This window comes from Cottoperca gobio, chromosome 12, assembly GCF_900634415.1.
Source record: "Cottoperca gobio chromosome 12, fCotGob3.1, whole genome shotgun sequence".
In the NCBI taxonomy this organism is placed as follows: Eukaryota; Metazoa; Chordata; class Actinopteri; order Perciformes; family Bovichtidae; genus Cottoperca; species Cottoperca gobio.
The window spans coordinates 15908066-15920477 of record NC_041366.1 but is presented as its reverse complement, the minus strand read 5'-3'; the positions used below and the strand labels follow the sequence as shown (position 1 = coordinate 15920477).

General features: G+C 38.7%; 1 protein-coding gene across 2 annotated transcripts; it reads left to right on the top strand.

Annotated features, from left to right (window-relative positions):
* The first annotated feature begins 1251 nt into the window (after window positions 1-1251).
* On the top strand, window positions 1252-8291 carry anxa4 (annexin A4). 2 transcript variants are annotated; one of them, XM_029444590.1, is made up of 13 exons: window positions 1252-1311; window positions 2624-2673; window positions 3126-3213; window positions 3879-3973; window positions 4859-4972; window positions 5527-5617; window positions 6161-6240; window positions 6553-6609; window positions 6693-6786; window positions 6999-7094; window positions 7398-7456; window positions 7670-7792; window positions 8057-8291. In XM_029444590.1, exons 2-13 carry the CDS (start codon window positions 2665-2667, stop codon window positions 8111-8113), a joined length of 963 nt encoding a protein of 320 aa, XP_029300450.1. In that variant the 5' UTR covers window positions 1252-1311; window positions 2624-2664; the 3' UTR covers window positions 8114-8291. The 2 variants fall into 2 exon arrangements, with proteins under 2 accessions (XP_029300450.1, XP_029300449.1); XM_029444589.1 differs by having other exon boundaries at window positions 1267-1396.
* Window positions 8292-12412: the final 4121 nt, after the last annotated feature.

The window sequence follows — 12412 nt, the reverse complement described above, 5'->3', positions numbered from 1 at the left end:
CCCCTCCCCCCTGCATATATGCTGCGTACATGTCCTGTCGCTAAACCCGTATATGCGAGTAGTGGAGGAAACCATCCGCACCAGCCCACCTAGTTTCAGTTAGGATGTAACAGTAATATATTCTGTAGAGAAATGTAGCGAATGTGGCTATTTATCTAACAGTGGTAGAGCAAATGACTACATTAGCAAAGTAACTAGTAACTAAAGCTGTCAAATAGAAGTAGAAAGTACCTCAAATGTGTACTAAAGTACAGTAATTGAGTAATATACTCAGTTACTTTCTCCCACTGCCTACTCAATACAGAAAAATGGCCCCTGTGACTATTATCAATTATCAATTATATCATTAGATTATTAGTATTCATGCATTCATGTAAAAACAAGATTTTATTGTTTTAGTTATTAGTTAAAGTATTTTAAATAAGACTGCAACTAATGATTATTTTTATTATGGATTGTTACTCACAACTTTTGCCCAGTTGAGTCTGACTTCCCTCGAAATGATTTGATGAAATATTTTGAAACAAACAAGTTTGGCTCATTCAAGACAGGCTTTTCTCAATAAGAGACAATGAAAATACATTATGAGATGACCTCTATTTTTCATTAGAAATAAATAAATACATTTCTGGGCGTTGCTCCATATTTGTGGGGCTTCACAGCAGGTTTGATGTTATTTAATAGATAAATAAATGTATAACAGTATATTTACAAGTATTTTGATATTATCTCGTAGTTGAGGTGATGTTTCTACTTCTCTCTCTCTGGTTCTTTGAGTTGATCGAGGCCTGAGATGGTCCAGTGGGGAAGGACGCCGACCTTGAGTTCGAACCCCACCCGAGATAAGGACACAGTGTGTCTGATGAATGTGTGTGTGGTTTCATTAGTCTGCTCTGAAAACAACAACACAAGTTCAAAAGCCGTTCATCAAGATTTCACCTGTATATTACATATTATACAGTAAACATGCCTTACTCAAAGATCAAGCTCATGCTTTCAGTTGAAAACGGCTACACTTTAAGGGGACACTAAAAATGGATTAAAGTGTTTTAAAGTGTAAATAAATGGACCAGAACCACCACTAAAAAAAAACATCATATTCATAGCTCTTGTATGTTTTGTATGCAAACATCTTAAGGTGACTAACGTGGTCAAATAATGTAGTCAAGTAGAAAAGTACAATATTTCCGTCTGAATTGTGCCGACAGTCCGTGAATGCACCAGTAGCTCGTATGCGCCCTCTAACGTGCACGCGAAAGGAGGATCCTGTAATTCTTTTTGCATCCAAGTGGGTGGGACGTGAGAGCAACTGTAAGTTATAAGGTTGAGTTTTCCTGTACGCTTACACTTTAACCTCTTGTCGGGCATCACGCGGAGTACTTTGTCTTCAGGACAGGTAAGGGGTCGTTCAGTGTCCGGTTAGTTATCGAGCTGGTTTTTTTTAGCAATAGTTTTGCGGTATTTGTTTCGGCACAGTAGAGCTCAGACTGTCTGCAGGGTGTGCCCACTAACTTCTTGCCAAGTTAACTGTTAACCAGCTATGCTTCCGGAATCCCTGCATTTTAATAATTCAATTAAGTTATCCTGAACATTATAGTGTTTTATTTCTACGGCTTTAGGGAATACATTTTTACACACAATACATAATTCTAGGGTAAAGTATATGACTTTCCTATTATTGCTCAATTTCTAATAAACTCGCTGACGTTAGAGGGTTATGATCCACTCACTTGTTTTCAAAGCATAAAACTGTGAACATGAATATAGACTATATTGCATTTGAGATGCACACTAACAAGAAAATAATCGTATTCAGCATACGTGTCCCAGATATAATGTAAATTACTATAAAGCTCTGAAATGTACACGTTTACACAAAACTGAATTTTAACACAATAAGTTGATTCTGCTTTGGTTAATTACTGGTGCTGGAGGAATAATAAGCGGTGTCATTGTATCTGTTCACAAGAGGATTTCCTAGTGTTTACACTTTGTGCTTGAGAAACAGGATCCACTTTGTGTTTATTTATGGTCTGTGGTCCATACACATGGTGTGAAGGGTTCATAAGAGTCACCTGCTGCCCTGTATTTACATCACAAACCACTCAGGTGTGGCGCTACACGCAGAATTCAAGCCTCTATGTTTCATCCATGAAACGTCTCTACTGTCAAATTCCAGCACAGGAGACATGTGCTGAGTGTAAAGGGAGGGGAAGCCTTCTATGAGTCTTCTCAAAACGTTTTTACCCAAATGTATTTTGTAAATTAATCCCTACCTGCAGGAAAACCCTGTGGAGTAATTACAGGTGTGTCCAAACAAACCTCTAAACGGCATACAATATTGATCAGAGCTTAATGAGGGTCACGATTAATACAGCTTACTGTCCACAAAACCTCATGCTGCAGTTTGTGGGTAAACAGGTCGTATGTGCAGGTTGACAGTGCAGGTGGTACGCCTTCCAAATATAACCCCAGATGGTTGTGAGTTCGATATCAGGGCTGCCACCTGAGTAAAGTACTTAACCCTGTAGTTAGTTCACTGTAAGTCCCTCTGGATAAGACTCATTATGACCTATGACTAAATGACCTGTAATGTAATCATTCTGTTTTTATTCTTTTGTAGCTTTCTGCACCTCCAGTTTGGAAACCCTCACTATTCCTACAATGGCAGCGGTAAGTCCGTCCCATAGATGCTGTTCCACATTTACATTTATTTGCATCACCAGCAAAGTGCGCTGGACTTTGGACGGGTTTGTTATGCTATTATAATTATTTTGTAATAATATGGTACTGTGGATTAACAATTCCTACCGCAACCTGTGATAAAAGTTTCAGGTCTGCTGTCATGTTTGTTTTATCGACACATCTTGTGGTATGAAATTATAGTCAACATTATATTTTAATTTCAAAAGTTTAACTGCTTTTCACAAGATGAAAAAGTATATTCTCAGAGTAAATCCCTCCACCTTGAACTCACCTTGAACCTTTTTAGTGTCAAACTGCACAAACATCATTCTGCAAAGTGAAGGTCAAACATTCATTTGAGTAAAAGGGGTCTTGAAGCTTTTTTTATCGTCTTATTTTATGTCTAGATAATTGGTTATCATTTTATCATTTATGATCAGTTTGGAAACCGTGGGACAGTGACTGAGGCGTCTGGCTTTGACGCAGATGCAGATGTCCAGACTCTTCGAGAAGCCATGAAGGGAACTGGTGAGTGATCTGTCATCTTCAAACCATCCTCAGCTAAATGTATGTTTGAGCGTGTCATTAATACCAAGCCTCCATGGGGAAAAAATGATTATCCTCTCCAGGAAAGTAAAAAAACTAAATTCAGTGTTGCTCCGTGCTCGTGTTGTCATGGCAGCTTTTTGTTTTCCTCTGTACTTGTACTTTGCCTCACCTCTACACACTCTGTTGTAAAGCTTCCTCTTCTCTCCCGTTATGGGGGACCAAATTAATTTTGACTTTGCTGATCGTGCAGGAAGTAAAAGTAAACTAATGTAATTATGGGTTGCACTGTTCTGAAACGACGTTGGAAGGTACGTACCGCTCGAAGAAAGAAGTGCATCCTAACACACATTCAGGAGTACATAAAAAATCCCTTTTCTTTCACTAGCGGCACATTTAGAGCGGGGAATGTTAATGCTGTTAGGGTTTGCTAGAATAATCATCTTCCCCTGACTCTCGTTTGAGCTCTATCACAAACAGATGGTTTCTATGCCGATGCAAACAAACAGCTGTATGTTTGGATCCTCTCCAGAGTTGTGGCTGAACCCTTGTTCTCAAACTCCGAGGATAGTAATAGATGATGTTTATTTCAGACATGTGAGATGAATATTGGTTAAGGTTATTCTGTGTTGTATTATTTCTCGCAGGCACTGATGAGGCGGCTATCATCGAGGTCCTAGCTCACCGTACTGTTGCTCAGAGGCAGCGCGTCAAAGAGGCCTACAAACAAGCAGTGGGGAAGGTGAGCGTTAGCTGTACTCGAAGGCAGCAAACGAAGCATATTGGTGAATGTTTTTCACCTTTAACCAACATGCAGACGAAGCAGACGAAGCAAATGCATGACAGATGGAGCTCCTGAAGAATTTACTTCACGTTTTTCTGAACCTCTTATTCCATTGCGTATGCTCTCATCACTCTTTCAGTTACTGTGCTGACATAGTGCTGATAATGTAAAGTTAACCATTAACTGTAAAGCAGAAATGAATACCCCCTGTAAACAAATACCAGGACAGAGACGGCCTTGTATTCTGTACGAAAGGAGACAGTTCCCTTCCATAAAATGTAAATACACTGCAACCACAGAGGTCTTCTTCCCACTGACCGTTTTTTTGTTCAATGATTATGTGGATCAATATATTAAATAAAAGGGAAGTTGGCTTGGTGTTTATAGTATTGACGTAATGAGATAATAACCAGAACACTGTGCAGTGTCCGGTATGAGGTCAATAAAGTTATCTGAAAGCTCCACTGAGGGAGCTGCAGGAAAGGAAAAAAGCAAAGATTGTGAGAGGGATCCTCGCAGGCAGAAAGAGTGAGTCATGGTGCACATGGAGACGCCCACATGTGGTCACACAAGCCCGTTGTGTGGAGCAACTTCACAAAACTGTGTCCAGGAACCACACCCTCTAGCGGAGACACAAGTCCTGCTGCAGGAATATGTGAAGTCATGTCTCGTGGCCACGCTGGCAGCACAAAACCCCGAACATTGAGCCAAGATTGACTTGTTTTAATGTCAGAGATAGTTAGCTTTTGTTACAGATGGCTCTCTTGATTACATTGTTGAAGTACTGGGAACGACTGGTGTGGTGTTCTGCTGTTAATCCATCTGCTCCCCGTCCTCCTGCAGGACCTGGCTGAGGATCTGTCCTCAGAGCTGAGCGGGAACTTCAGGAGTGTCGTTCTAGGTCTGCTGATGCTGCTGCCGGTGTACGATGCCTACGAGCTGAAAACGGCAATGCATGTGAGAGTTTAGGATGAGTCTGGTGATAGTCTATATTATGTTTTCAACAAATCCCGTGAAAAGATTAAAACCAATAAGGAATTTATCTTCCAACAAGTATCGTCCAAAGCCTCATTGATCTTATTCCTCTGTGCCACAGAGCTTCATCACTCACACACACTGTTGCACTGTGTGACGTGCTCCTTCATTTATTTTGAGTAAATCTCACGTACATAAACACTCATCAGTGCATCAAATGCAACTGAAAATGTTCCCTTACAAATACACAATTTAGTCTTGTTTGAAAACTACAGTGCCCAGGTGTTTTAGGAAGTGATGAACAAGTGGGCTTGGGTCTGAGAGCCACAGACAGGGTGGGAAGTTGGAAAACATTTAGAGACGGACTAACGTATTGTTGATTTTGGTCTTTTTAGGGGATTTGTTGACGATAACAAAAATATAGATTATTACCAAGTTTCCTTTTGGTCCTTTTTATTTTTCAGTGAAAAGCATCACTCTCCCCTTGAGTCTAAATACCTAGTTTTTAACACATGTCCATATCCGTTCATCAACAGGGGGCTGGAACAGAAGAGGCCTGTCTCATCGATGTTCTGGCTTCAAGGTCAAATGATGAAATCAAAACCATCAATGCGTTCTACAAGAAAGGTAAAAGCTTGTGCCTACGGGTTGCGTATGATATCCGATATTGTGCATCAGTGACGGAGCCTCTGTTCTTTGTTTGGAGATGCAATGACATCCGTTATTAGAAAACAGTGGATGGCATGAATTATTCAGAAAGCCATTGTTGCTCTCCATGAGGCAGCTTATTGTTTGCATATTTGTTCCTCTGCGGTTGCACTAACGGCAACCGGCAAGTATGTTTAAAGTATTTTGTGAAATGTGTATAAATGAATTGTTATTGTGTGGCGCTTTGTGTTACATGCACATGTTTTGTACCAATTATTATACAGCACAGTTGGTGAATTTAGTCCACAACAAAATGAATATTAATGAAACTGAATTAAGTCAGAAATATGTTCCGAACATCATTATTGTTACTGATCTCATACGCTATATAAGTACGTGGTGTCTGTGTATCTGTCAGTTTGTATTGATATTTGGCCCCATAGTGGCCAAAATGAAACAGGTGTTTCATAACATGCTTTATATTTTAATTCCTTTTATTATTAATATTGTTTTTCGTGGCAGAATATGGAAAAAGCTTGGAAGACGCTGTGTGTGGGGACACTTCAGGAATGTTTCAGAGGGTTTTGGTCTCTTTACTCACGGTAAGGCATGACCTCTCCTAACTTGGGGTCAATGTGAATGTTTTAATTGCACATGATTATAAATCGTATAAAAGTGGATAACATGAAAACAAAGTAAAGCCTCTGAGAGTAGAGTACAAGCATTTCACAAGCGCACAAGCAGACTTGTCACATGTCTGGAGGAACTTGAGGGGAAAACATTTTTCTACCATTGTTTCGATAAGAGGAAGCAATAGTTACTTCTGCGTCATAAAAACATATATTTTTATGTCTCCAGTGTTGTGCAATCCTACTCTAATTATCTCTTAAGCTGCCGTGTCTTCTGCATTGCAGGCTGGACGGGATGAAAGTGACAAAGTGGACGAGGCTCAGGCGGTTCTCGATGCCAAGGCAAGAGTTCAGGTTCTTTTAGATGAAAATACGTTTCAATCATAAATCCCAGTTTTTCTTTTTATTAACGTTTGTGATTACAGGAAATCTACGAGGCTGGTGAGGCTCGATGGGGCACGGACGAGGTTAAATTCCTCACGGTGCTTTGTGTGAGGAACCGAAACCATCTGCTGCGAGGTAATCTCACAGCATCAGTGTTAACATCGACACTTGTGTTTATGAGTTTTGTGTGTCACATGAAAATACTTCCTTTTACTTAAACTGGCTGAAGACTCTGGGACTTTACTGACCAGTTTCAGGAGCAAGCACTCTTTGTTGAATAACTTTTTGTTGTGCGTAGTGTCATGAGTTTGATAACTAATGTGTGTGTCGCTGTTTGCTTCCTTCAGTGTTCGAGGAGTATCAGAAGATTTCTGGGAGAGACATTGAGGACAGCATTAAGAGGGAGATGTCTGGCTGTCTGGAGGACGTCTTTCTGGCCATAGGTCCGTTTCTGCTGCGAGGACATGCTCCAACAAATACACATCAATTACCAATTTATAAAGATTCAACCCTGTTCAAAGTTCAAATGCACAAAGAAAAGCTTCATAGGCAGAAGATAAAAGGAAACATGGGGAACTTTTAGCCACAAAAAGCAAATGTTTTCGGCTTGGTACACACTTGGCCGTTGAAGTTAATAGGATTACCTGTTCAATCTAATGCACTCGGTGGTGTGTTCCCTTGAGTATATTGTATTCATGTTGGGAGAGCGTTGCACCTCACGCTCTGGATTTGTTTTTACTTTACAGTGAAATGTCTAAGGAACAAGCCGGCGTTCTTTGCAGAGCGATTATACAAATCAATGAAGGTAAATATTTCATGCTTGTACAGCTACAATACCGAAATATGAAGTCACTACACATTCAATTATGTGTGTGTGTGTGTGTGTGTGTGTGTATCATGTTTTCATTTGGTTAATTAGTTATCAGTACACATAATTACATCGGCCATAACAAAAGCAGACTGATGTTATCATACTTTATATGATGGGGGCACATGAAAAGTTTGTGTCTCTTGTCAGGGGCTGGGCACCACAGACACCGTCCTCATCAGAATAATGGTTGCGAGGGCGGAGATTGATATGTTGGACGTTAAGGCGCAGTTCCTGAAGATGTATGGCAAGACTCTCTACTCCTTCATCAAGGTAAGGCACTAAAAACTAGGGGCGGGAAATACTGTAGTCAGCGAAAGCTCTGCAATACATTAGCTGTGATGTTATAATAATAATAATAATCTGTGTTGAGACTTCAATGTATGTTTTCATTTCATTTGATTATCTTAAGTCGTATTATGAGTACTATCTGAATCTGAATATCTCAGAGTTTGTTATCAGTGTGGCTTCATGAGACCGCAGTTATTCCCCACACTACTCCTTTAAAGTCTCACAGTTCTTCTTCTTACTACGTAGGGAGACTCATCTGGTGATTACCGCAAAATCCTGCTGGAGCTGTGTGGAGGCGAGTAGGAGAAACCTCAGAACAGCATCCAGTTCTGTTTTTATTACGAGCTTTTACTCCGTTGATGACTTCCTGTATCTTACCGTCTCTGCTTCCATGGACTTCACATTTCACGGATTGACCACAGTGCTTTGTTTTACTGTTTGTACTATAATACCAATTAAACCAAAGACCAGTGACCTTTTACACATGTCTGTGTTTCTGTTATTGATCCTGTGTTAGGGATTCATTAATGGTATTGGTTAGAGAGGGAGAGATATATGCTTCTCACATCCTTAACAACATAAAAGATTATTGTCATTGGCCTCCAGCTCCCGGTCTTGTTACAGCGCAACATATTCATCACATTCCAGCCACTGAAGTCCATTTGTTTAATTGGTAGCAATTACTCATTTGTTGAGTCAGCCCTTTGTCATTTGACTCAATTACATTAGCGGGATGCTAGCTTGAGCTGAGGAGGCAGTAAATTGTGCTCTAATCAAGTTAAGCCGAATGTCTCATTGCTCAAACATACTTACAGCTCCATCTCAGAGCAATAAGTCTGGGAAACAATGTGCACTCAAGGTGACCACTAGGTGGAACCAAAATATCTCCAGGAAGTTTGTCTGAAGCAGTGCGGGAGAATCTGAATGCGTTTTTCATTGAGCTGCAAAATATGACTCATCTGCAAAAGGATTTCTGGTAAATTGGTACAGAACCAGTTCAGGCTCATCTCGGCAGGCTCTCCACTCACTCTGTGTGACACCAACAGAAAGAAGAAACATCGATAAACCCTCTACAGAACGGTTGTTTACCAGGCACTGTATTAGTCAGTCAAAACGACTGCATCCATTTGTGTTCGTCTGAGGGGCTGCCACCCTCCGGCTGAACACCTCACAGTTATTTCAGATCGTTCAGAGACTTTCAAAGTGAACTGAAATTAATCTCAGAAAAGTGTTCATTTATAAAACATTGTTTTTTCTTAGGTTTGTGTCCCTATATCCTTATGTGTAACATCTACAATCGCTGCTGTGCAAATGTTAAATAGAAAGGTATTAATATATAATTCAAATTACATGCTTTCAAACGAGCTTCTGCTTCACCGTGTTCAGTATAAATTCATTTTACGAGCACCTTCGTGTATTTGAATTCATTGCATGAAGTCCATTCATTAGACGCAAAGAGGATTTGTTTTTTCATTGTGTACAATAAAACACAGTCTAATGAAAGTAAGCTCTTAAGAGCATTTAAAAAATAAAATAAAAGTGTTTTAAAAGCACTCTCTCTTTGTTCTCTGAGGTTTGAGGCAGGAAACCCTTATAAGCCTTTACATCCTTGATACATAAGTGGGTACAGCAAACAAGAAGAACAACACTTCATAACTGAAAGTATGTGCTGAACATAAGGTCACAAAGGGAGTTAGTTTGTGTTAATCCTATTTATATATACTGCAAATGTTACCATGGCAACCATCCGACAGCTGAGGTATGTATGTACCACATATGTGGTAAGATGAGAAATAACAAGATAATTACGACAAAGCTTAAAGACCTATTATACACCGTCAAGTCAAAGGAATGTGTCACTGTCCCTTTAACCCTGGTGCACCTTCATTAATGTTCTTATTTTCCTTGACACTAAGTGCATCTATAAAATCTGCCAGATATTCTTTCTTTAAAAAACGTTTCTTTTTTTACTTTCAGAGACGTTAAAGGTTTATCACTAAGGTTGTAGTTAGTGGGAGATACATACATACATTCCTCCCTGTCATGTTTGTGAACGCAATGGGCAAAACAACCGCAATAAGCAAAAGGAAATGGTGAACTGTTCCTTTAAGGGGTTTTTGCTGCTCACATATTATTGTGCTTTAACATTATAATTTTCATGTTTGTTTTTTTTAAAGCAAAATCCCAGCGGTTTCTCTTTGCTGCCTAATATCCAGCCCTGTCAGACAGATTTTAATTGCACACACAAAGCAATTAACACACACTTCGTCTTATTCTCTTCCACACATTTAACGAGCAGTAGAACTGCATGCCTCTAAAGATGAACTCGTGTTGCTGTCAACATGATCACAAAGTGAAAACAAGGTCTACGGGATGAAAACCATCCATCAAGGCATTGTGCTGGGGGCCAGAGCACAAGGGAGAATAACAACCGGGAAGAAAATGTCAGACAGAGCGCAGGCTTTCTTCACTGCTGACATTTTAAATGGTCATAGAAGGGAGACCACAGGTAGCATAATAAGGTATGACAGCTTGACAACACAGTGAAATAAGAGTTTAGCTTAATGTTTGACATAATGTAGAGCTGTAAAACATATACCAGGGTCAAACTTAAGCTTTGTATATTTTTTATATCAACAACGAATCATTTGACTATTTGTGTATAAAAAATAAAGACACAAAGCGCTCAACTCACGATTAGACCTTGGAGATTTGGTGCTTAATGCTTAATAACGTTCATCCTCAATGTAAATTATAAAAAAAGAAAAACTACGACACATTTTTAATATTGCTACACGGACATTTCGGGCATTTCAGACGTCCTTCTTTAGCGTGTATTCAGGCAACTATTTGTATGTAAAATGTGTTGCTCATAATCGACCCAAAGAGAATTATCACACAACTCTACACTTCTCATTCTCCCGCAACTTAAGTTAATTTCCTGGAGGCTTTACAGAAACACGGAGCCATAAATCTTTTCACACATAAACCTTTTTCAAATTGGGCTTTTGTCCCAAATTGCACAAGATGTCCCCAATTACCTGGTCTTTAGCGTGAAATATATCCCTGAAAGTAGAGCTCACGCACACACACACACACACACGCACACACACACACACACACACACACACACACACACACACACACACACACTCACACAAATACTGATCAGATGTCTTTTCATACCTTTATCTTTATTCAAAATGTCTGAGAAAGACTGGGGGATGACTCACAGTCGACATTGTTGCTTCAACATAAAACACATTTTCTCACGTACCTCTGTTGGCGTCTGTCCGTGTAGACAGTTTGAGATATCTACTTTCTATCGATTAAAAATACTAACAATTAAAACATGTTGAGCTCTGTGTATCTGTATCAAGAGAAACAGTTACACAGAGATTCTTATGTTGAATTGTTTTAATTCCATATTCAATGAACACATGCATGTATACACAGTGAACAAAGGGGTTGTATAGAGGAAGAAATATTAGACATGTCTCAAACCTTCAATAAATAAAACCAAAATTATCTGATACAACAATGTAATTGTGAAATAATATACTTGTCTTTATTTATTTATAAAATTCTTTTGATAAGTTTTTTTTTATAGAGGGACAGATTTATTATGAATAATAATAATAATAATAATAATAATAATTATTATTATTATTATTATTATTATTATTATTATTATTATTATTATTATTATTATCCCAATTGAAGCAGCAGAGACCGAGCCATTCTGACTTTAATTTCCCAGTGTCGGTCAAACTCCGGAAAGGCCTACATTTCCCACAATGCAACTAGATAATAATAATAATGATAAATTATTTAAACAGCACTTTTCAAAACAAAGTTACAAAGTGCTTTACATGGTTGAACTAGGATTAAAACATTTCAGGACAGCAATGGGGCAAATTATCAAAAGAATACAACAATAAAATACAATTAAATTCCCAAAAATAATACAAGATAGAAACAATAACTATACAAATAAAACAGAGAAGACAGGTTTGAAATAAAACATGTGCTGCCATGAATGTGCTTGCAAGATTCAAACAGCAGTGTTTCTCACTAGAGCCCCTAGTGGTAATTCGGAGTACTGCAGGGGGATGTAGGATAAGAATACAAATAAAAGGTAAATAAAATAAGTATGCATACTTCCTAAAATAATAATAAATATAAATAGATAAATGTACATTTAAATGTAATTTTCATTAAACCACATTTTATATTCAATGTTCCTATTTTCAATGCAATTTCAATTTCAATTTTGGAAAGGTGAATTGTGAATTGTGCCTTTCCTCAAGATGAGGCTGTCCAGACTTCAATGTACTTTTTCTATTGTTAAATCGGAAATTGGAAATAACATAAGAGCAGGATACGTAGTATAATATAATAGAGGATATTAAAACCTGAAAACTGAAAAACTGAAAAGGAGAACTACAGAACACAGACAACATCTTAATCTTAAATACTGTCCTCAGAAGCAGCATCTGTAAATACTTTCTCAGCACAGATAAATGTGCCTATATGTGCCTGGGGATGTACAGATAGCATGCAGCCTCACTCTCACTACTCGAGCCTATCATCTTCCAGTTG